The sequence below is a fragment of the Cyprinus carpio genome, chromosome A5 (assembly GCF_018340385.1).
Source record: "Cyprinus carpio isolate SPL01 chromosome A5, ASM1834038v1, whole genome shotgun sequence".
NCBI classification, from domain to species: Eukaryota; Metazoa; Chordata; class Actinopteri; order Cypriniformes; family Cyprinidae; genus Cyprinus; species Cyprinus carpio.
Window position 1 is genome coordinate 37,879,721 of NC_056576.1, and position 26,308 is coordinate 37,906,028.

At 35.5% G+C, this 26,308-nt stretch overlaps 1 protein-coding gene across 1 annotated transcript in view; it reads left to right on the plus strand.

Annotated features, from left to right (window-relative positions):
• Positions 1–1,573: 1,573 nt before the first annotated feature.
• LOC109078135 (regulator of G-protein signaling 3-like) overlaps positions 1,574–26,308 on the plus strand; it is a 73,066-nt gene continuing 48,331 nt past the window's right edge. Inside the window, exons 1-2 of the mRNA XM_042757159.1 lie at positions 1,574–1,692; positions 19,528–20,406. Coding sequence (XP_042613093.1) covers positions 1,678–1,692; positions 19,528–20,406 — 894 coding nt within the window. The 5' untranslated portion in view covers positions 1,574–1,677. The remainder of the gene's footprint in view (positions 1,693–19,527; positions 20,407–26,308) is intronic.

The following is a 26,308-nucleotide window of genomic DNA, read 5'->3' on the forward strand; positions in this document are numbered from 1 at the left end:
AAATTTAGCGTTCATACTGCTCTTTTCCATACAAGACAGGGCTATAAAAGTCGTCCATGTGACTAGTGTGCTATATTTGAAACCATTCAGTAGCTGTTGTGTGAGTAATAAACCCATATTTAGTTCCTGAAAATCTTCCGTCATTGCTTGCGCATATTCAAATATGCCGTGCCAAGACATGTCAAGTCAGGTTTCACGTCAATGATAAGACACATTTAATTAATGTCAGTGAGGTCAAATATGGCATGATGTGTACGTTGCAATAGGACACTCTGAGACACAATGACAAATTAGATGTAAGAGCTGCTTGTTTAACATTGAGGCGTTTCACAGAGAAAAAGGGGGGAGGGGGGAGGGCGGAAAAGCTAGATAGATAGATAGATCCCCCGAAAAGAAGCATGAAACTATGACAACAGATGATATTGTTTAAGTTAGACACAAGTTAAAGGAGGAGCTGGGGAGGAGGTGGGTTGTAAAGCAGTATGCACTGGTAGCAGCAAAGCAGGCTGACTGAAGTGGTGTTTAAATAAGGCACCTGTTCGTCAACTGAGTGCAAATAAATCAGATCAGCTGATATGGGCTTGGTTTGAATCTTTGTATTTATTTATTTATTTATTTTTTATTTTTTTTTGAATCTTTGTATTTATTTTTTTATGCAAGGCCTGCCTGAACTAATGCAGAATGCATAATTTAATATATTTTATATTCATAGATTATAATTTTTATTTTATTTTAAAATATGTTTTTTTTATAAAATTATTTCAAACCATTGAAGTGGACATTCTGTTGTACTATATGGCAAATGAACACAGAAAATTCAGATTAAATTACATATATTAAGTTATATATTAACAAATATTAAGTTGATTATAATGATTAATATTATGTCAACAGAACTCACTGAAACAATGTGCAACTTAAAAGTTTAAACTAAATAAATCATTTTTTATCTAGCAGTCATGCATTTGTTTTGAAGTTGTGGTAATAGGTCCGCTGAATTTTTTTTTTGTGTGTGTTTTTGTTTATAATGTGTTTGTGTTTGAGAGAAAAAAATTGACTTACTGTATATGTCTTACTTCGTAGTTGTAGTTTTTAGTAGCATTTAAATAAGTTTGTGCTTGTTTACTATTCATGAGTGTCTGCTTTTTGGGCCATTTTGAGCAGCACAAGCAGAGCAGATAGGACTCTCTCTCTCTCTCTCTCTCTCTCTCTCTCTCCCTCTCTCTGTGTGTGTGTAGTGGACGTTAATGATTGTGTATTCAGTCATACATTGAAGTCCAGCCAAGTGGCATGATGTCTTGAGTGAGGCTGGGGTGAGTGATCAGTGGTTTGTGTGTTTGTTTGTTAATGGTGTTTTTTTGAAAGAAAGTATACACACACACACACACACACACACACACACACACACACACACACACACACACACACACACACACACACACACACACTCACTCACTCACATTCTCTCTCTCTCTCTCTGTCTCTTTCCTTCCACTCATGATGTGTTTATGTGAAGAGGGTGTCACCCATCTGACCACTAGATTTCTCTCAGCCTTTTTTCTCTCTTTCACTTCTTGCAATCTCACAGAGTAAACTGGAATCTGCATGCACTGACACACACATTTACACACACACATGCAGATGCTCTTCAGGTTTTGATTCTTGTGTCTTGGCTGCATGTCCATCCTGACGGTGAGTGTGTGTTGATGGTGCACTTCACTTCTGTCTGTGTGTTACTAGTGTTTCTGTGAATGTGCTTGTGTACTGTGTGTGTGTTTGATGCTGTTGTGTAGAAGTTTACAGGAAGTTAAAAAGTGTTTGAGGAAAACACTTTTTTTTTTTTCTCAGAGGTTGCTCTTTCATATCTCTAAAGGGATCAACTTTGTCTCAGATAACAATTGAAACTAATGTCTCGCCATATAGAGCAATAAACTAAATGTGTGGAAAGAATGAGTTTTGAATGAAAAATGTTTGAATTCATATTGATATCTTTGACTTCTCTCAGACTTCTCTCAAATCTGAACATGTTTTAAAACATTAGGAAGAACTTTAAAAGAGACACCAATGGTTTTAGAGAATTTTTTTATTTTTTTTATTTTTTATTTTTTTACAAGAGAAACATCTTAGACGCAAAAGCTCTTTTTAATGTAACTGCTGTCTAAGAACATCAATTGATACATTAAAGTAGGCTAAATTTTGTTGTGTCTGTTGAAGCCTATTATATAATATGTATATATAATGGATATATAATGGATCATCAGATTTTGCATCTTGTTTAGTCCATGCAAGCTTCAGCGCTGCTCTCATTAAAGCTAAAGGAAGTCAAATAAACCACACCTTTAAACCATAAAGCCTTCTATATCATACATTGATATGCAAATTTCTAAGGCCACTAAATTATTAACATGATCAAAAATTCGCTGATAAACCTGTTGCACGCAATCTACTACATGCCTTCCGATTGTTAGTTTAATTTTTAGCAAGTAAAAGGCCTTTCAGAATATTTGTACAAAGATCCACCTTCAGCTTGTGTCTTTCTGCCATGAAATCTTTACTGGTTTTCATAAAGTAAACAAAATAACTTTTAGATTGTTTGTAATATTTCAAGATGAAAACTTACTGGACTGATATGGAATGTCATACTTTTTGGCCATATAAATTTCAATACCTGCACAAAATTGCATGTTTTTGCTCAGTTTGGACCTCTGATCAAAACTGAATATAACCATCTTGAGAAGTGCATAGGCTACTGTGTATTAAACTACAGTACATGTTGCTCTCCTTTCCAAATGAACATGCATAAAATTAATAAGGACACCTACATTTGCTACTGCTTTTAGTTGAAACAAAGCTGCTCTGTTTATATTGACCATGATCAGCTTTTATCTTGTTTCTGAAGCAAACCTCAAAAAGGCCTTTGTCCATGTTGTAGATGTAGCCTTCCATGCCCTAATCAACTGGAAAACTATTTGGGAGAACAGGGCACAACCTAACTAGCTGTAACACTTGTAGTTTGAACATTTCTACACAAGATAATCTGATGAAACTTCATTTACTCATTTCACCAAAATTCAAAAACATTTAAAAGATTAAAGTTTAAAATCTTCACGAAGAAAAAAATAAATAAATAAACAAAAACATAAAAAAAATAAAATCCAAATAAAAATTAAAAAAGGTGCAGGTAATTTTCTTTCAGTAATGCTTTCTTTCGTTCAGAATTTATTTCTTTTATTATTTCTTGAGTTTACAGACAGCACAACACAATGCAATGCATAATTAAAACGGGTTAAAAAAAAAAAAAAAAAAAAAAAAACACCTGTAAAAATCAGTACCGACAAATTCCTTAATTTGAACATAGTACATGTAGGGAATGTTGCAACACTGCATTAAAATGAGCCCCGCTATAAGAACTAGGTGAATTCCATGCACTTAGAGCGATAATTCACATAATTTGTGAATTCTATTTACTGCAGCATGAGAAAGTATGGAGTCCCCCAAGGGTCATGTACAATAGGAGAATGTTTTCTAATAATCTGGTGTCTACAGTTTTGCAGCCAGTGCTTTGTTTATCATGATTTTGTAAACACTTCCCTCATTTTAACAATTTGTGCACAGAAATTTGTAATTTGAGCTCTCAGTTTACTAGTCTGTACTCTCAAATTTCACAACAGTGTACTCTTAGTTTTGTATTCTGTACGGACAGGTTTGTAGCTCAATTTTGATTTGCAGCTCGTCTACTCAATTTAGAGAAATGTGATGCTATATATTTTTCCTCCTTTGTTACTTCAGAGGGGGTTTCTGTAAGATACAGTACCTAGATGTAAAATTATTACATGGATTTTACAACATCATTTGTGGAGGGTAAGTGTGTTCAACTATATGTGTTTTATTGGACGTGTTTGTGTGTTTTCTATATTTTTTTCTTTTTTAATAATGGTATTTAGCAAATGTATTATTTTATTTGAAAAAAATGGGCTTTTATTGACAGAATAGATTTTATTTTATTAGATTATTTCAATTAGGTCACATCAAGACATGCACAAAATATGATTGTGGTTTTGCGCAGCTTCTCAGTGAACAACGGCTCTGTGTAGTAAATGCTGCTCCACATGAAAGCTAGTCAAAGCTATCATTCGGTCATGATATGACATGTCCCACCTATGAGTTGCAACATTTCACTTCCCTTCTTTCATGAATCTTAAGCAAGCATAACCATGTTAGGGACTGTTGAGATTGGGCATGAGGGATCAAGAAAACAAGGCTTCCCTGCAGTGGCCATGTTAATGACTGCAGCGGGTGTCTTTATTGGGCTGAATGACTTTGTGATGACCTTCTGTTAATTTGATTCATTTTACCTCCATGCCCTTCCCCCTCTCTCTCTGTGAGAGTGGAGGAATATATTAGACCCTAGTAGCAGAGAGATTTTCTCTGATGGCTATAAAAAAAGTTAACATTTGTTTTGTTTACTGTTAAATATTTTATGGCTCTATTTGGTGGGCCTCCACAATCTTCCCTGCTTGCTAAAATTTAAACATACTTCCTGATTCTGCTAAAATATCTATGATGAAATATCTATGATAAAACCAAGAATCTTAGTGCATTCCAGTGCTTTATTCATGGTATAGATATATCACAAATTATGGGCCCAATTTGAACGATTTAAATGCATGGTCTAAAGTTCACGAGGCAGGAATCAGAATCCACTTTTGCTAGTTTAACGATTGGAAAACAGTCAGCGCGCCCGGGCGCATGGTCTAAACGGGCTGTCCCTATTCTCTTAATGATTAATGGGTGTTTTTTGGGCATAACGTGCAATAAATCAATCAAAGTGTCATCTCCCATTCCCTTTAAGAGCCAGTTGCGCTCGTGCCATGGTGGATTTGCTATTTACCCGGCGGAATTTGCAAGCGCAAAGACAGAACGCGTCTCCAGAGAGGAAACTGAGCTGCTCGTGCGCGAGCAAATAGGAAGCCTAATTCTGATACATCCGATGACTATCCATTACGACATGTAGGCATTTTTATACTTATGTAGCCTACACAATAATATTATTTTGCATTGTAATCCTTTAATTTTTCATATTTGGCATGTTTTTGTGCTGCCGTGCATCCCTGTGTCTGTAATAAGCTCGTTGTGGACCCACCTATACTAACACACTCTGTAATAACAAAGAGAAAATACTGCGCCAGATTTTAGACCAGGTTTGAGTTGGTCTATGGCACAGTCTATTTTCAGTTCCTCAAAATAGCAATGTGCCAACAATACGCCTGAACACACCTCTTTTTTAGACCAGCACTTCCATGGGTGCAAATGCATTTGCTATTTAAACAACGCAGCGCAGGACGGGGAAATGAGAACTGCGTTGGGCTGAAACTAGCAAAAACACTTTCGCCGCACCTTGTGCTGCATTGCGCTGGTTGTATGATAGGGCCCCTTATCAGGAGAGCAGACCACAAATGCCCAGTATATCTATATCTTTTTTCATACTGTTACAGTGGAATACAAAGAAAAAAAGAGAATAATGAGAAAAAATAATGCAGCTCTTGGCTTATAGGTATTCTTGTTATACCAAGTCACAATAAAATTCCAAGAGTTAAGTTATTCTCCTGTTGTCTGAAAATATAACATTAAAGAACATTTACATCTCATTTAGTTAAGCTGATAGATCTGAAATGATTTGTTTTAGTAATTTTGAATGGAACTTCCCCAAACCGGAAGTGCCTCCCATAATATAAAATGCAGTAGGATCGTTAAGAAGAAGGAGGATATGATAAAATAGGGTGAATTAACTTTTAATAAAGCTGTTTTTATAGGTTAGTACAAATGTTAAAATTAGAGATAAATTTCACGTTTCACTTGATAAATATTACAAATAAAAATTATATATCAGGCTTCCTTAAGGTCAACATAAAATCAAGCCTATTTTCTTATTTTATGTTGCTGATCTCATTCCAGATATGTGCATGTTATTCTCCCCGAACTTAGGTTGTGTAACATATTGGATAATGTGGAATATGTTTTCTAGAACAGATGGAATACCTTTCTCATCCAACATATTGGGACAATTGGTAATGATACACATGTGTGTGATAATTATCATGACAGAATTTTTAATATTAAGCTTTATGTAGGATTTGTTGTTTTAGTAAAACAATTGAGCATAATTAGAAGTAAACCAATATGATTTACCCATATTGTGTTTGGACTGCTTGCCAGCATGTCCTGGATCACTTGATGGATGTGTTATTAATGACCTCGGGATGCATCAGACACTTAATGTTTCTTAAGTATTACTTAAGGCTGATAGGTCCTTTATCTTACATTTTGATAGCCAATTTGTAGCCAGTTAGATTGCTAGCTCAACATTTAAAGGCACAATATGTAAGATTTTGCCACTAGAGGTCGCATTTTCAGTGATGACTCATCCGTACGCTTCTGATTGCCTGCTGCATTCATAAACTCAACAGACTCATGTGTGATTGGTTAGAATGCACAAAACACTGTTAAAATGCGAGTAGATCTAAATTTAATGCTGCAGTCAAACAATTTTCATTTCATTTTCATTTTATTCATGACAGCCGTAATGGCTTTTGAATAAGCACTCACTGTTCACTTTTGATTTCACAATCAGACACACTTTGTGTACGGTAGAAAGCACATTTTACAAGATAAAATATTTTGTCAATGAGCTCAGGATTTGTTGAGCAGCAAATCCTCTACCATGATTTTTTCAGTCATCTCTCCATTCTCTCGACCTGTGTTTAGTAAAATCTGACTCCTGTAGCTTGTGTTAGATGAAGGGTTGTCAAATCAAATTTTTTTTTTTTTTTTTTCACAGAATCTGGCTAATTTTTGAAATTTGGGATGTGGTCATTGTGCTACTTTGGGATCTTTTTGACATGGGCTAGTTTTGTCCCGCAGACCTGGCAACTCTAGCTGTACAGCAGAGTAGACACTTTCAGTTTAGAGTACATTTTCCAGCTGAACTAAGCAAGCCTAGTGTTATTGTAACTCCATCATTCTTGTTATGCGCCAAATTGTGGGACAACGGGACCTATGCTGTATATTTTTGACTGCCCACTCCCACCCCCGAAACAAAGGTAAAATGGCCTGGTCCCACAAGATTTGTGTTGCATTCACATGATCCCAATCCCAATGCAGCTGTTTACGTTTAGGTACTAATATATACCATTTAGGGGTAAACAAGGTGCAAATGTTGTAAACCTAGGACAGCGGTTTCTTACTACATTGGGAATTATTGCCTTAGGGTAACGACCCAGTGACATCTTTTTTGAAAGTGGTGTGTATACTGTGTAAAGTTCCCCTGAAACCCTCCACCTCCCCCAGCTCCACTTGTCTATATCTGTTAAACGCATATTCATGCAGTAGCAGCATATCTTCCATGCTCACAGCAATGTATCTGTGTATCTACTGGCAGTAAGTCTCCATACTTCAGCAGCAGCAGTGAACATAGCAGATGTTGTCCACCAAGACCAAATACATTAACATTGCCATATCCGTTAACATGCTAAAAGTATTTACTTGCTATGAAGCATTAGAGTTGATATGTTTGGATTGTTTCTGTTTCTTAAATTGTTAGTCTTGTTTATGGGTATGCAAGTGATCTGGGGGTGTTTTGGTGTGCAAGGCACGTCCCCTCTCCTTGTGTTTGCCCCCCATCCCATTCAGTTACGCCTTTAATCTGCTGTTTCTAATGCTGTACTGATGCCGCTGTAAAGTCATGTCTCTCCCACTGATTTCCCTCATTCTGGGAGCGCGGACCCACCGGGACAGCAGCCAATTATCTTCAGTGTCCCATTGATTTATCAATCATCCTAGCATTAATGTTCACCAACATTATTCTTTGGTCGATTCCTGGTGACTGTATCCTCCAAGACAGTGAAAAAAAACTGATTTATTAATGCTTGGTGTTGTGATACTGTGATTAGATTTTCAGTTTGTTCAAATATTTAATCGAGATTATTTATTTATTGTAGCTGCTGTAGTATTCAGCTCCCCCTAATCTTTCAGCATCACTATAAATATACCAAAATCACCCTATAGTGTCTGTTTGATGTGGCCGACACTTAAACTGACAGTGTGTTCCTGAATCCTGAACATTATGAATGCAATTCCAGAGTTTAAGTGACAAATAGAGAGAGAGAAAGAGAGAGAGAGAGAGAGAGAGAGAGAGAGAAAATTACTGCAGATATCCTGGCTATTAATAAATGTCCAGAATTTTTTTAAACTTGAAGATGTTGACTTTGCATTGACTTTTAGTGGATTGACAAAAATGAAGAGAATATATACATTTTTGATTGGAAGATGATGGAAGATTTAGGCAGGTCATGTAAGTCAAGTATGCCTCTAGTGCCCCTAATATCTGTCTTGAGTTTGCCCAGAACAGAATTCTGTCATTATTATTTGATGAAAGTTGTCTTAAAGGGGTCCTATGATGCGATTTCAAATTTCCCTTTCTCTTTGGAGTGTTACAAGCTCTTGGTAAATAAAAAAGATCTGTAAAGTTGCAAAGACTAAAGTCTCAAATCCAAAGAGATATTCTTTATAAAAGCTAAGACTCGTCCACACCCCCCTGAAACGGTTCATTCTAACACGCCCCCCACATCTCTATTTCACTACACTGCATTCCAAATTATTATGCAAGTGACATATCAATAGAATTTCGGTACATCCTCGGTACATTTTGTTTGTGTTGTTTTTCACATCTTTTTAGATAACTGGTATCAATCTCAGAAAGGTTTGTACAGTAGTTTGCCGGGTCTTCACAGTCAGCCACTGTGCAGGTTTCTCTTTATGAGGTTTGGTTAGCAGTGACTGAAACACAGCTTTACACACAAATGTCAGTCTGCATGGAGAGGATCTTGAGACTCCAGTAGCTTCAAACACCTGTCTGCTGCTCAGCAGTGGATTTTTTACAGCTGGCATTACAATACAGTTCATTTGTTTGACAGAAACTTTCCTTAATAAATCTTTATCTGACCAAGATCTCCTGTGCTCTAAGTCACTCACAACTCTTTTGACAGTTCAATAATTTCTATTTGCTTTTCGTGAAATATTGTTTGTTTTGATGCCTTATGCAAGACATTGCATTGTTTCATACGTTTCATCTTCAGAAAGATCTTTCTTCCTCACCATATTTCATGAGAACTGTGACTTGCTTAATAATGTGGAACAACCTCTTTAAGTAGGGTTTTCCATTTATCTAAGAAGACCTGGCAAACTATTGAACAAACCTGTCTGAGATTGATACCAGTTATCTAAAAAGATGTGAAAAACAACACAAACAAAAATCTGACTCTTTATTGTATTGAAATCCTATTTATATGTCACTTGCATAATAATTTGGAATGCAGTGTATGTGGGAAGATTTGCATATAACGCCGGCCAGATGTTCACGCAAAGAAAGAAGGCGTACCTTTTATTCTCGTTGTAGTATTGTTGTTGCCGCCGCCGCCATGTCGTATAGACCCTGTGTGTTTCACTGTGAAAGCGAAACTACTTTGTTTGGCCTTCCAAAAGAGGATGATATCTGCTTCATCATGCCTGGGGCTGATCCATGCTGGTTGCTGAGGAAATACATCAACTTTGCACTGTGGATTGCCGAATCGGCTTTCACCATGGACGAAGTGGAGTCCAGCCCGGGGTCGTCACATGTGGTAGACGCAAGCACAAGGTACGCTCCTTCGTAGAATCCTCCTCAAGCCATCCGCCTCTACTCACTCAAGTCGGCCGTGGCTCACTCTAGGCCTCCGGCCTCAGTGCCACACACCGATGATATCTGCCTTGAGTGAGTGGTTTCGTTGAGAAAGCGAAACTACTTTGTTTGGCCTTCCAAAAGAAGACCCGACTAGAAATCATGTTTATATCACAATTATAATGGGTTTTATGTTTATGTCTTGTTGCTCCAGCCGGACAAGGCATCACAATATGTTAAGAGGTGTAACATTTCCGTCACACACTTGAGGCATTCGGCCAATCACAATGCGCTGGAAATCTGACCAATCACAGCACACCTCGCTTTTCATGAGCCTTGTAAAAATTGACATGTTTCAGAAGTTGGGGCATAGAGGAGAAACAATAATGTACAGGCTGTGGAAAATAATGTGGGTTTTTAACCTTAAACCACATAAACATATTTAATAATACCAAATACACAAAATAATGTATTCTTTAGCAGCATCACATATGACCCATTTAATTTTTTGGGGTGCCATTTGCTGAACTCATATGTTAATGTTCTATAAACCTGTCAACACCAGCTTTTGAAATATATGATTTTATGAGACAGCACACAATGATGCAGTCAACTACTCACCCACTGCTTGCAAAAACACCTCTGTTTGGCTTGGTGCAATTTACATGCAGTTACAGATATACAGTAAACTTGACTAAATCTGTACTTCTAACCGGTTTATATTCTGCACTCAATATTCTGTAACTTAATGTTTTATTTTTGTTTAACACAAATTTTAATCAAATAATAATTGGAGTATTCCCTGCAGTGTCACCACAGAGCTGCTGGGAGTTACAAAGCCCTGAAAAATATCACAAAGCAGACAATATTAATGGTCCTTAAAATAAGCATAATTTTCCTAATTTCATTTCCTTTTTCTTGCTTTTGATTTTGGAACAACATATGCATGACAGGTTCTGAGATTCATCCATTTAGTTTACTTGATTCAAGGTTCTTAAAGAAATATTTGCAATGAAAAAAAAAAAAAACTTCATCCAAGTACTGGTAATTATGAAATACATTTAGTTGTGAGGTATTACTTTTGTCTGGGATTCTTTCTCTTTTAGATTCTCTAGTTGAGATTACTTAACTTACTCAAGTGTAGAAGGCTACAGGTTTAAACAATATTCCAGCTAGGTTTTTTTATGAGATATGGCTGACATTAGTGCACCAACTATAACATAATTATTAACTTATTTATTAAAGGCAATGTTCCCTTTCAAGTAATTCACTTCAGTAGTTGACACCATAGGAAATATGCCTAGGAGTGACAATCGCTGAAGCCTGTATAGCATCATGCCAATTCATTGGCAGATGATGCTCAACCCTGTATGAAGGTATCCTCATTAATATGTATGTGTATTAACATATAGCCACAATTTTGTCAGAATTTTGTTTTCGGCGTCCTAATTACATCTCGTCTTTTTTCACCCTGAGTCAGCTGAGCTGCTCACGTCTATGCATATTATGAGTGCATGAAGCTAAAAATTGCTTCTCTCCCAGATTGCTTTCTTTAAAAAGAAACCTCTCCAACCTTTGTGGTGCCTGAGGGGCCATGTGAGCTAGGGAAGCGAGAACAAGACACTGATCACGAGGTCTCCAGTGATAAGCTAATGCCTGCTCAAGCCTTATTAGTCTCATTTTCTCTTGAAATGGCGTTACCCCATTAGTTTGCTTGTGATGACATGCACACAGTGGGTTTGCCGCGTCCGGTCATGTTTATCTGTGAAGATGAGGAAATCAATACTTGCTGGGGGCTTCTGACAACAAGGCTTGGTCATTCTCAAGTGAGGCGTGCTTTGAATCTCTCCCCTGTCAGATGGAGAAGTTTTATAAAGTCGTGAGTTTAGATAAAATCTGAGCTTGGCTTACTAAGTTTTCGTGGTGGACAATTTAAGAAACTTAAACTTGATTAGGCCAATCGAGAGGTGCCTGAATGCTTGATGAATGATTCTTAATCCGGTGCAACGTTGCTGAACAAGCAGCTTGTAAAGGCCTTGAAAACATTGTACTCTGCTCAATGCAGGTTTTGCTGCCTTGGACTGTGCTGCACACAGTGGGTATCTGGTGGTTCCTTCAGTCGAGCATGCCCACTTAAGCCCATTTGTGGAAATCTAGGCAGCGCTTCCATTCAGGGGTGCATTTCCCAAAAACATTGTAAGCCAACTACGGTCATACATTCCTTGATAGTATGACATGTGGACTTGAGTAGATAATGCTCTTGAACAAAATAAGCAAACTAATATGCAGTCCACTTTGTATCTTTCAATCAATATCAAGGATGGGCAGCTCTGCTCCTTTCACAGATTCCAACCTCAAACCATAAAAACCGAGTGAACTGTGGTTTGTTGTTTTATGTCAGTCAGACAGTCGATAAATCGATAATGCTTTGTTTAGGTGCTGCAGTGTTTAAATCTCAATGGTATGTACTAAATCATTCCCCTCATTATTCATCTTGAGCCACAGGTCATTAGCCTTGCCTGATATTTCAAAGCTGATTGTGTTGGTGCAAGCAATGTCTGTTTGCCCTTAAATTCACTTTTCTTATCTTTGCTCCATCTTTTGATAATGGGATGTACTCCATTGGATGATGGTCCTGGTTGTGTGGAGTTAAATCATTCATGACTTACATGTGCTGTTGCTCTTTCCGCCTCATTCAACAGTGGTTTTGACTCTTTTGTCAACTGTGACTTCCTCCAACATGACACTTATTCTACACACTTGCTGTATTTGACATTTGCAGCAGGGGATCACAGCTCAACACCAGACCTATTGCTCTCAGAGTCTTAAGCCAGAAAAGCTTGGTTAATGTTAGTGAGCTGTACCCTTATACATGCCTACTGTGTGCTAACTTTAAAGGGGTCATGAAATGCAGTTTAATTTATAAAGTCAATTTATAAGATTTGCAATTTTTTTTTGTTATATATATATATATATATATAAAAAGTTCAATATTTGTAAAAATGACCACTTTCCATTCTCACTTTCACTCTCTGTGATAAACTGTCAATTTCAAGGGGCGTTACTTGCAGAAACCACTGCTGAGGTTGGCTAACTTCATTGCATCGTATCCATGCCCTTCTTTACAGCATATTATGTGTTTTGATACTCGAGATGCTTATCGCTGTGACAGAGCCATATACTGTATATGTTTGAGTCCAAGGCAGAAGAAATTGAAACAATGCAACCACAACAACTACAACAGTCTGTTTCAGCATGGTAATTGGTTTTGCTTGCTTAATTTTTGGTAGATAGTGTAGGTATATACAGTAGTGGTAAATAGTGATATTATCAATACAAAAGATACTGCAGCTTAAAGGTTTAATTCATAAGTAGGTTTCATTCACATTTTAAACCGGGGAGTTAGTTTTAAGTTCTGAAACTTGTAGTATGTTTTTATTGTAGAGTGATCTCTTATATGTGTAAATATCAAGAACATTATTATTCTGTTAAATAAGACCCCTTTAAATAACTTGCTTCATACTGTTGCTCCTTCTTTGCAGTAGCTGACCTGATTGAGAAAATTTTGTGTAAAAAAAGACGGTTTGTGTTAATGTTTGCTGTACAGCCCTTGCAGTGCTGCAAAAGCAATTCCACTAATTGCAGTCTGACACATTTCAGAACACAGCAATGCAATGAAAACTTGTCATTGCATTGCTAGCTGCACACCATCTGTGTTCACATACTTGCATAGAATAAGTCTAAAGCCTCACACATCTTATATTAGGAACGATTCTAGTTTCACATGCAAATATGTGTTGTATAATCCACAGTATCTTGGCAAATTCTGCAGACTCATTTGATGAGAAATATAATATATTTTCCAGTCATTATGTTGGACAGCTTAGTGCTTTGAATGAATTATAGATTAGATGATTTCCTTGGAGCGACTAAAAGGTTGTACAAGCATCTATATAATAAAGTAATACTGCACCCTTATTGAATAAATAATTAGTGGTGTTTGCAAAGGCAAGAATCACTTTCACCACTGCACATTTGAACATTTGAGTCAGTAAGAAATCACCCAGAATATTAACAACTACCTAGAAATGTGATGAAATGCTTAGAACACCTTAGCAACACCCTCACAATGACCTTTTCATCTTGGCAGTTTTGTACAGACAAAAAATAGAGTTGATATATACTTTAGTTTGTATAATCCACTCTCTCCATTTCTTTCAAAGAAAGAAATTTAGTTCATGTCTGAATTCCATTGTGTCGCTATCTTATTCTTTTTCTCCAAACACTTTAAAGTTTTTTTTTGTTTTTGTTTTTTTTCTCCACATTACGCAAGTGTGGAAAAAAAGTGATGCATGAGGGACTCAACAAACACCAACTGAACCATCCCGTCACGGATAACAGAGCAAAATCGAGAGTTTAAGGAAATCATCTGTCTTCGGTTCTTGTGTCCTAATTTCCTCTGCGTCGCTCTATTCGGTAGTAATCTTTCACACAACCTAAAAATACCACAGGCGAGATAAGAGGCTCATTCTTAGTGAAGCTCCAGTTATGGATGGCAGAGAGCTAATATGCCGTACATCATGTGAGCAGGGTAATATGAATTCCGTCTTATGACTTCTGCTTCTGGCTGCATCAGCTGAGCTTGTTTTCTGTTGAAGTAAACCCTTCTGAAAAGCACTCAGAGGAGTTTATTTCTCGCCAGCTTTGGTTACACCCTATTAGAGTGAGTGGTAAGCAGCATGGGCTGGTTTTGAGGAAGAGCTGATTAAAATAGTTTTGTGAAACATTAAATGACACCATGATGCAGAAGCCTTCCAGTAGGTAGCTCATATTAAATGTGCATATCTGGTATGTAGACCATCATTTGCTATAGTTTTAACATCAGATAAAAATCTATCTATGTACCTGTCTGTCTGATATGTAATGATGTTTTGAGAGATAAGCAAAATCTAGTTAACTATTTGATCTAGATTAGGAACTAGTTACTGAAGTAGTAAACTAGTTTCATTTTCTATGTTTTCCTGATTTCTGGTCTTTTGTTTGTTTTTTTGTTTTTTTACTTTTTAGTGGTGATGCATTTATGATTTTCGAATTTAGGTGGTTAAGTGGTGAAATATGTTTTCCTAACAGCTTAAAAAGCAAAGACAGAAAAAAATAAGTTAATATTTTGATCATATATATATATATTCCTTAGGTTAAGATATAAAAGATTTTCCCCATTTAAAATTTAGTGGTTTATATTGTAAAAGTGCTGACTGGAGGCCCATCTAATGTTTAAATAAAGTAATAACATATGGCTCTTATAACTGGGTTAAGATGAGTAAAACTCCATGGGGATGGGTCTAATTTTTGAGAGAAATTCATATTTCACCGATTCGCATTGTGGTGAGTCAAGTCTATTTTTCTTTCTTTCTGTTTTTTTTTTTTTTTTTTTTTTTTCTCATGCATTCTCTGTACAAATTCCAGATTAAAATACTTAATGTTTTTTTTTTTTTGGCTATCCCCTCTGAGAAATCTAATTTCATCTGAATGTGAATGTCTGTGATTACTGATATTATATTTTCAAACCTCTTTTCCTCAGTTGTTTTGGCTTTCATGAACTACTGAAATGGAGATCCAGTAGATACTGCGTTTGTAGAAGGCTAGCGTTCCAAGCAGACATTAGCTGGGACGTACATTTAAACAAATAAAAGGAAAAATGTGAGACTACAGATGTTTTCGTATTTGTACAGTAATAATTTGATAGGAAGACAATGTAATACAAAACTTAATTTCATTCAGGAACTTTCCCGTCAGTTCAATTTCTCTCAGGATGGAAAACAAAATGACTGCTGACAAATGTATCCAGTTTTAACCGGTTTGACACAGACTGCTAGCATTGGGTTACACTGCTGGGTATGTAAGGGGGTTCTTTGACAGTAAAAATGAATGAGTTACAGAAAAACTACCCAGCACCTGAGTAAAAATCATTCAAAATCACCCAATAAAATGACCCAACAAGCTGAACCCAGCATTTGGGTAAAAAAAAAAAAAAAAGAATAAGGCGAGATGACCATCGTGGAGCGCTAATCACTCTCATGCAGTGTATGTTTCATTCATACTCGAAGCCGGAGGGCGCTCTCGTGCAGAAAGTCGAACCAGGAAATCCCTAATATGGACAAAAGCATCCAGCTACTGCTGTATGAAAACAGTTGTTTTCGTTGTTTTAAAAGAAAGTTTGGATAGTTTGGGTAATTGGAGATATTTGGTGATGTATTGCTGCCACACACATGTATTTATTTTTTCCACTCAATTATGTCATAATAACGAGATGTTATGTCGTTTTAACGTCATCTTTTCTCATAATGAGATATTTTCTCGCTAAAACTATTTTTTCGCATAAAAACGAGATATGTCATTAAAAATACAATTATCTCGTTAAAATGACATCTTTTCTCATAATAACGAGATGCTTTCTCGTTAAAATACATATTTTTTTTTTTTCGTAATAAACGATGCTTGTCCCCCCCTCTCATTAAAACGACATCTTTTCTCGTAATAATGTGATGTTATGTCGTAAAAATGATATAATTATCTAGTTAAAATGACATCTTTTCTCGTAATAACGACATATTATGTCATAAAAATGATTTGTTTTCCCGTTATTATAGATATGGTATATTATGTGAGCGATAAGCGACTGTCCTCGCTGCTGTCACCACAATCTGACATAAACGAGGATCTGCATGCTGCTGCAATTATTTAACACTGTTTTAAATGTATTTTAATGTAATGGTTTTAATTGTAGTGGCATGTTTATTAGAATTAATCTCCAATCTGTCTACAATATAGTGTTAACCAATAACTGCACTCAGACCCATGACTCGTTTAGGCTATCATCAGATCAAAACAGTTATTTTTGAACAATCGAATCTTGGGTTAAATATTTCTTTATTTGAATGTCTTAAGTTTGATTTAACAACAAATCGAAAAAAAAAAAAAAAAAAAGAAATAAAGAGATTTTCGAATAGGCTTATAATAATAATAATAATAATAATAATAAAATAATATAATAGAAAAGATGACGTTAAAATGACATAACATCTCGTTATTATGACATAATTGAAATAATATGTGTGTGGCAGCAATGCGTCACTGTAAACATACGATTGCGACAATTTATGGTTTATTTGTGTTTTTCAAGTCATCTCCAGGTAATAAATAAAGTATATGAACAATGCAGTGCTAATTGACTTAGCATTTATTACAGTATAGAAACTATTCTGCCTTATTACTTGATAAAAAAGTGTTTGTAGTATATAAACAAATCATTATTATTGGTTATTGTCCAGCAGTGTATCTGATTTCTAAGCAAATTAAAAGCTAGATATTAGAGAAAAAATAAAGTTGCCTATATACTATCAGTCAAAAGTTTTTGAACAGTAAAATTGTTAATGTTTTTTTAAAGAAGTCTCTTCTGTTCAATAAGCCTGCATTAATGTGATCCAAAGTACAGCAAAACAGTAAAATTATGAAATATTTTTACTATTTAAAATAACTGTTTTTTATTTGAATATATTTTAAAATGTAATTTATTGTGATTTTAAAACTACATCTTTAGCATCATTACTCCAGTCACAGGATCCTTCAGAAATCATGTTGATATTCTGATTTGCTGCTCAAAAAACATTTATTATAATGTTGAAAACATCTGAGTAGAATTTTTCCAGGTTTCTTTGATGAATAGAAAGTTCAGAAGAACAGCATTTATCTGAGATATAAATCTTTTGTAACATTATAAATGTCTTTATCATCACTTTTGATCAATTTAAAGCATCCTTGCTAGATAAAAGTATTAATTTATATAATTTATTTTTCAAAAAATAAAAATTATTCTGACTCTAAGCTTTTGAATATTATAGTGTATTATGTTACAAAAGCTTTATATATATATATAAAATTTCTGTCCCCTCACTTCTGAAATGATGGCTACGCCTCTGAAAAGCAGAGTAATAATAAAAATGCCTCAATCTCACTGGACTTGACTGAATAACTTTTGTAACTTTAATAATGATTAATCTATATTAGATTTATACATTGAAAACTGTGCAGTGTTATTTTACATTTGATAATTAAATTTCTATACCTAAAAAAATTATTTTAGACGTGCATTAAAAACCTCTGAAATGCACTGTTTATTTAATTTGTCTTAGTTCTATTGTATTGATTTTCTACTATTTCTTGTAATTTGGTATCTGTAGAAAATAATTCTTAGCACTGCGCCCTGCATGTGCCTCAGACTGTGATGTATAGTAGCAGCAAAAAAAAAAAGCCCCCCAAAAATATTTTAACAGCTGAGGATTTATGCTATATTTTACACATTGCACATTTTAGCACAGAAGCCTGAAAGACTTTCTTGACTGTTGTCATGCCGAAAGATTACTGATCTTATTTGTAACTTGATTTTCCCCCAATTTATTTTTCTTTATTATTATTAAAAAAAAAAAAAAAAAAAAAGAAAAAAAAAGGTTTAGGCCTTTTTTTTTTTTTTGAGTGTCCCAATTGGTGTACAGGATGAGGAAATTTTATATTAAATTTCATATAAATCGTCATGTTATACATTTTGGTTGCATTTGTGAGTTAATAAAAATGTAGCTGGTTGTGTAAAACAGGTACATAATGTCATAATATCGATATATTGTTCGATATACTCCTGAATCGAATCGTATCGTAATCATATCATAGATTGTTTTGAGCTGTCAGCAAATATTGTATCGCTGGGTATGAGAATTGATATTATATTGTATCATTACTAACTGTCCGACTTAATGTCCAACAAGCAGCATAATAAAATGTTGCAAGATTCATGTTCATCTGTTTAAATCAAACTGAATTGCTTTTAGTGCCACTTTGAAAGTGCATGAACATCGCCAGAAACACATTACACTGAAATGCATTTCTCCAAGTAGATATAACTGCAGGCCGGAGATCTCCAAAATGGGGCGTGAACTCCAAAATTGGGCAGAACCTCCAAAATGGGGTGGGGTCTCCTCGCACAAAGACTTTCACCATTGGCTCTGGCTCCAGCCAATTGTTATTGACTTACATTTCAAAATAAAATTTTATAAATTAAACATTGTTTCTAGTTCATTTTATTTTCATAAAATAAAATATGCTATATAAATAAATATTCTCTGTGAGAGAAACCCCAAAGCTTGTGGCCAGTGATGTTCGGACTGGGAGTTTTGAACCTCTGCTTAATGATATAAACGTGAATCACCCACGAGGTCTCCCGCGAGCCGTCCCAGCGCAGCTCTAACGCTTTTTTTTTTCTCATCAACGGGGGCATCCTGGGGCTCGAAATTTGCAGGGTAGAAAGGGGTAGTGACGCTGGGTGTAACTAAAAAGGTGCCATTGTCCCCGGCGAGGTCCAGTTTTTGGGGAGTTATGGAATGATCTCATATCGCATAGTGTAGGAAACAACACTTTAATTAACACAACCCATAAAATCTTTAGAATCAGCGTTTGCACTTAAGTTGATTGGGGAGAAAAATTGCGCTTGCGTGTTCCCATGTGCCTGTCTGTCAATGGGAGGGAAGCCACGCCCTATTTTTTGGAGCTCTCCCACCCCATTTTGGAGTTCCCGCCCCCATTTGGAGATCTCCAGGCTGCAGTTATACCCTTCTCCATTTCTTCTTAACTACAGCAAATTACTGTTTATTTTCTGCACTAATTCTACAATAATTGTTCTTCAGTAACTGACTGTAATTAAGCAATTGTAATATTGTTAGAAAGACACGACGTTTTGCAACACTGTGTTCTTCTGTTGGCAGATGTTCGAACCCAAGCAGGATGAGCCACGTGACCTCCCGGCTCGGGGAATGACCTCTGAGGATGACCGTTCCCTGGGCAACCTGTCCGATGCAATGGCTACCACTGCGAGTATCCCTCAGTCCAGGAGTCTCACCCTGCTGGAGGATCTGTGCACCCCTCTGGAGGAGAACAGCCGTCTGGTTCCACCAACACCTCCACCCTCTACTGAGGGAGAAGATGGGAAAATCACAGAGAGCAGCATGAACGAGCTGTGGAGGGAGGATGAAGAAAAAGACAAAGAGGAGGAGACGGGGAACACTGAGCCCATGACCGAAGCCAAAGAAGAGCAGGAGCTCTCGCAAGCACACGCAAGAGACAGTGAAGATGAAAAACAGCTGGTTATTGATGAAGATAATGCTTCAGAGGCAGTGGACACGAACGCTCCACCTTCATCCTCTTCCTCATCATTTGTAATCCCTGAGTTGCGATTAGATCGGTCCTTCAGTGCAGATGCCCTCTCCACCCCCGGAACCGATGAAGAGTATGAAGAAGATGAAGATGATGAGGATGAGGAGGAAGAGGAGGAGGACAGCGATGATAACTACCTGGAACGCAGTGACAGCAAACGGAGGAGCATGGTAGAGGCCACTTCCTGCGAAAAGCACCCAGGTGGACTCAGTGTGCAGAATTCCCTGCGCAGACGCACACACAGCGAGGGCAGTCTTCTCCAGGACCCTCGCACAACCTGCTTTACATCTGACAATGCCATCAACTGTGTGGAGGTGACCGGGACAGACAAGGGCGGCTGGACGATTCCATCACCCAAAACCCTGAAGAAAGAGCTGACTAAGAACGGAGGGTCCATGCACCAGCTGTGTATGCTGTTCTCCGGAAGAAAAGTAAGTTCTTGTTCTTGCTCTGACAGTCAAACGGTTTAGGAATCATTTCCTTTAGTCATTTTATTTGCTTTAGCTGATATATTACTGAGGCCAAGGCAAGCATCACTATTACCAACTGCATTAACATTAAGGACCTTTCTAGGGAAAAGAGTAACTTGTCCTTCACCATTTGCACTTTGGACACTTGCTATTACTTATCCAAAATGGTCAGACAATAGTTGGATTCGGACTTTGGGACCAAGCTTTTTTTATACATTTTTTTGACTTGGGCCAATAAAGCAAAGTAAAGTAAAGCAAAGGAGTAAAAGCAATGCAAAAGCCTGTTATGGTGGCGAGCTATGGACAGGTCTTCACAAAAGCACATGCACAGTACAAGACAGAGACAGAAATGTCTCATTAGCACTCACACGAAAGTCAGATTTTTATCATTTGTATCCTTACCATAAACTGCAGAACAAGGTAAGGGGTTTGGTCCAATCACGTCAGTTCATCCTGACACTTAGGCAAGTACTGACACATGCCTTCATAAACAGATTCTATTTCTGCACACAAGTAGAGAAAAAAGTTGAATAGACTGTAAAGACTAGCAACAGGTGATTAATTAAAGGTTAGGCAACTATGCAGTGCCAACACCATACAGCACTTCAATCATAGTTTTAAGTCATTTAACTATTAAAGTAGTTTGTAGTAATGTTTAAACTGTAATTTGAAATTCTACTGATATTTTATTGCTCATCATTCCATAAGTAATTTGCTCCTAGATATTTGTTCATATGCACATAGGGTTGCACTCTTAGTTTTGTCCACTAAGTGGCGTTCTCTCAGTTTATTTTGCTCTCTAACCAGAGGGACAGTATTTGAAGATGTTAACTAAACAAACTGTTTTAAGAACACACTCTTATTTACATGTCTGTGAATGCATGCAGGAATAACTGTTTTTAAGTAAGTGTGATTTCTATTGATCCGATTTAAATATAATCAGAAGCAAGTATATATATGAATATGTATATATGTATATATATATATATAAATATATATTTTTACAGCTGCCACTGTACATAGCCAATATTTAACTGAAGACTGATACATTCCTGTAGTGTAAAAACAGTGAATTTGTGAATCAAGTGAATTTCTAGCTGCAATTGATTAAAACAATCCTGCAAAAACATTCTATACTATTTACAATGCAAAATAATTATCACTTAATATCATGGTATACATACCTTGGTGTCACCACCTCATATAATCACTGTAACATGATTTTGCCACAACTATATAAGTCTTTTAGAGAAGGTTTGTAGTCAATAGTGACATTAATGTTAAACTATAGGAAACATAAAAATTATGCCCTCAACAAATGTTTTAGTACTGTTTTTGATTAAAGACTAAATAAATGGAGGACATGACTCTGGAGACTCCTAGAAGATAAGGGTGCATGATGGGATGTCTGTGTTCCAGTAGTTACTAATGAAAAGTGTGAGACTGATTCAATGTGAGTGAATGAGGTGAATGATTCAGAGTGAGTGAATGAATCAATGACTCACAAGTCTTTTTTTTTTTTTTTTTTTTTTTTTTTTTTTTTTTTTTTTTTCTGTTTCACATGGTGTGTTCCAAGAATCAGTTCTTGATTCGCAGAGCTGGGTGGATTACTTATGAATTGTAATCAGTTACTGATTACAGATTACATGACAAAATTTGTAGTCAGTAATATAAATCTCTTAGATTACACATTTTTGGTAACGTAATCTGATTACTTTTGGATTACATTTAGATTACATTTGTGCTAATCCTTATTTGATATCACATATATTGAATTAGTCTAATCTTGTACTATTTTGATATATACAAAGAAAAAATATATTCCACAAAATATATTTAATTCACCAACAAGTGCCACAATAACTTCTTTTTCAAGTGCAATGTATGGGACAGTTTTTTTTTTTTTAATACTTACAAAATACTTTTATTAATGTAATTTACTTTTATTGTTTTGTTTTATAGTTAAATTAAATAAAATAAAATCTCATTTATTTTTTTTGATGTTTATTTATAATTAAGTAAATTTAGAAAACAGCTACATTACAAAAACCAATATTGAAAAACATAAAAATTCACAGCAATATCACTGCCAGCTCAAAATATTTAATCTAATAAAAACACTAGAAGTGTAATATGAAAATGTATCAATAAAAAACATAAAAAAATAGCTACATTGCAAACATAAATTTTGAAAAAAGACTAAATTCACACAGCAATGAAATTTCTATCCATCTCAAAAACATTTTAAGTGCATAGTTTTACAATGAGGAAAAGACAAACAATATTACAAAAAATGAATATTAAAGAACATGAAACTCACAAAAAATAACATTGCATCTATATATATATATATATATATATATATATATATATATATATATATATATATATATATATATATATGTTTATATATATATATATTAAAGACCATATCTAAGTTAAATATTGCATCTCAAAAACATTTGAAGTGCTTAAGGTAGTAACAATGAAGAAAAATCAACATTTCAAAAAATATATTAAAGAACATATTAAAGGCTATGTTTCCCTCTATTTTCTATTATCTTGTTGCTGATTTATTCTGAGTGCGATTGTGACACCCCTCCCCCTCTCCGCCGGAAAAATTCGAAGAATCACGAACGTATATATGTGGAAGGTTTAACAGGAAAAAATACACACGTATAAAAAAAAAAAAAAAAAGGAAATTTAGGAGTCAATGAATTGTGAAACAACTTATTACCATTTGTGTAAATAAAATGTAATCATGTAATCCATAAAAAAGTAACTGTAGTCTGATTACGAGTATTTTAAAAAGTAGTTTACTCTAATTACAAGTACTTGAGTTTTGGAATCTGATTACGTAATCCAGATTACATGTAAAGGTACCCCCCATTTGTTGATTTCGCTGGATTCGTTGTAAGGTCCATTTGCATGGTCTGTAGCAGCCTGGTTAAAACAAATCTGCTCTTTCACTGATGTCTGTGAACGTCTTCCTTTAATTCATTTCACATATATTGACTCCACAACATATTTAAAGACTCGAAACAAGCAAATAACTAGCAAAGTTTTAGTTATATAAATAGTAAATGGTATTATTAGATGTTTTAATAGTATAAAAAGTACAATAGTAAAAAGATATATATATATATATATATATATATATATATATAATATATATATATATATATATATATATATAAAAAATATATATATATAAAATTCTACTTGATATGATATGAAAAAGAGTCCAGCACTACTTGTGATGAAGGGCACTTTAATAATTTTAAACAATACCAAGAGCCTTCCGCAGGACATTCAACACACATAATACATAAACATTTTAAAAACACGTCTCCATATCGGATTACTAATTCACAAATCAGCAACAGATGTGGTTTAGTGTATTGTGTTTTGGATTTTTGGGATCACACTCAGTCTTGGGGTTTTGTTTCCAGAAGATAGACTTTATTTCAGAGAGAAACGAAGCCGAGATGTTCTCTGTGAGAAGATCTCTCGAATGTTATGTGGTATCTCCTTATATACCATATACAGGGCGTTCCCAATATTCCATAATTTTCCTTAGGCTTACAATTCGATCCCCAGAGAGAAGGGGCCCCCTATTTGGTCTGGTAAGGAGAAAAGCCCTTTTGTTGGTCTCCCCAGATGTTTCTCATCTGGGTCTGGACATTCTGGTCACGTAGGCATCTTTCTTCATATACTACAACCATAGGATTATAATGGAATAATAACTATAGACATATATGGCTAAATTCACATTGATTATAGAAAATCTTATTAATAAAAATCTTCTACATTTCCCCCCTCTGAGACTTAGTAAGTCTCATATTTGATTATTTTTATTCAGAGTGCTACTCCATAATCCAGTCTTATTAGTTAACACTACCTTGTGACTAAATAAGTCACACTGTATTATTACCAATGACTAGATTATGAAATTTCACTCTGGGGAGCAACAGGACCAAACATCTCCTTCCACAGTTGACTAGGAGGGAGTAAAAGATCCAGCCTCCCTAAACCCTTTCTTTAATAGAAAACAATGTTATAAGCGTGAGCGTGTAATTGGTTCAGCACTTGCCTGTGGTTATCACAGTTGTGTATAAAGGACATAAAAAATACATACAAAACATAACCCATTGAATGTCACAAGATTATAATAATTGATCTTCAGCCCAGATACTCTATGTATCGTAGAGGGCCACCCTGGGCAGAAGTTAGGCTAGTACTTACACCCAGGGTATGGTCCATCTTTAGACCTCTTCATCGTCCTCGTTATAGTCACTTGAACTATCATCAAAAGTTTGTTCATTTAAGTTCAGTTTGTTTAGCCATCCTTCATAATATTCCTTTAGGCTCCTCTCGGTGATAATTTGTTGATTATTTGGGACTTTTATCACTTCCATTTGCTTAGCCGTAGCGTTGACGATTAATGTTATTAATATAGGTAATACACAACAAAATAACAATCCTCCTATTAATATGGCAACTCCCAAAAAACATTCTCAGTTTAGCTCCCCATGCTCCAAATTTCAAATCAATCCAATCCCAAATTTGTTTGTCTCTTCCGGCATTTGTTGTAACTTCAGCTCTTAATTTTTTAATTTTTAGTCATAACTTCACTAAAAGCTCCCCCAGGGGCAGCATTATTTGGTATAAAAGTACAACATTGATCTCCAATCCGAACACTGTCCTTGTGCCAAAAGCCAGTTAAGAGCCTGTCTGTTTTTGCCATGTCATTCTACTTGTTGCATGTACTTGGTCTCCTAACAAGGTTAACGCATCATCAGTATAATTAATGAATCTTTGTTGATTATAATAAATGTAATTAATCCACTCCTGCTTTTATTTTTTTTTTTTTGGTGTGATCCAAACAAATATTGACTCAAAACCTGTTTTTATTTCATCTCTTGCCTTGAATTCATTAGGAATTCCTCTCGGTTGCCCAATTGAGTCTAACTATACATTTGGGTCTGTCTCGTAACCTCTTTTAATTCTGTTGTCTTCCCTACTTGTGCTTGATTCTGTTCCCCATTGTGCCATGTTAACTTCTTGAAGTAATCGTACTCTTACACATATACCTTTCTATCCTACTGGTAAAGTAGGCAGTAATATCTCACCTCCACAGATCCAAAAGAAATCTGCTATTATTAATGATTGGTCTTCATAAATTTCTATTGAAGGTAATGCAATAGTTTGATTTTCACATTCTTTCGGGCGTTATTTTACTTCCGTTAGTTTGTTCTGAGTGCTAACAGTTCTGGAGCTCTAGAAGGAATTCCTGACTTCTAAGAATTTTTCATTATCTATGTACCAAATAATAGCACATTTTCCTTAAAATTTGCCTACATCTTGTGTTCCTTTTGGTTTATGGAAACACTGATATTCTTGTTTATAATCTATGCTATACAATTTTGGAATCTCTACTTTCCGTTTTTCAATTTTTATATTTTGGCTAACATCTGAATACTGACACCAAGATCCCCAGAGTGGTCTAAAAAAATAATCTGTTAATTTAGGATTTTCCCAAAAATCCTAGACATTCAGCAAAACAATATGGTCTGGTAAAATCTGTTAAATGACAAAAGTTTCTCCCAAATTTGGCACATTCTTGGTAGTCATATGGATTTGGTATGGCTGTTACTTTTTTTAACGGAGATTTGGAGCACAGCAAGCAATTTTTTCTTTTCCTGTTTCTCTAGCAGTAAAGGCTGCCCATTTATACCATTCATTATTTTGGGCTGTATCCCATAATGCATCAATATGATTAATGTCTTCATCCTTGAACATCATAATCAGTGTTTCTACGATTTTTGATTATCTTTGGTTCTGTTGTGTTGATATCATTATC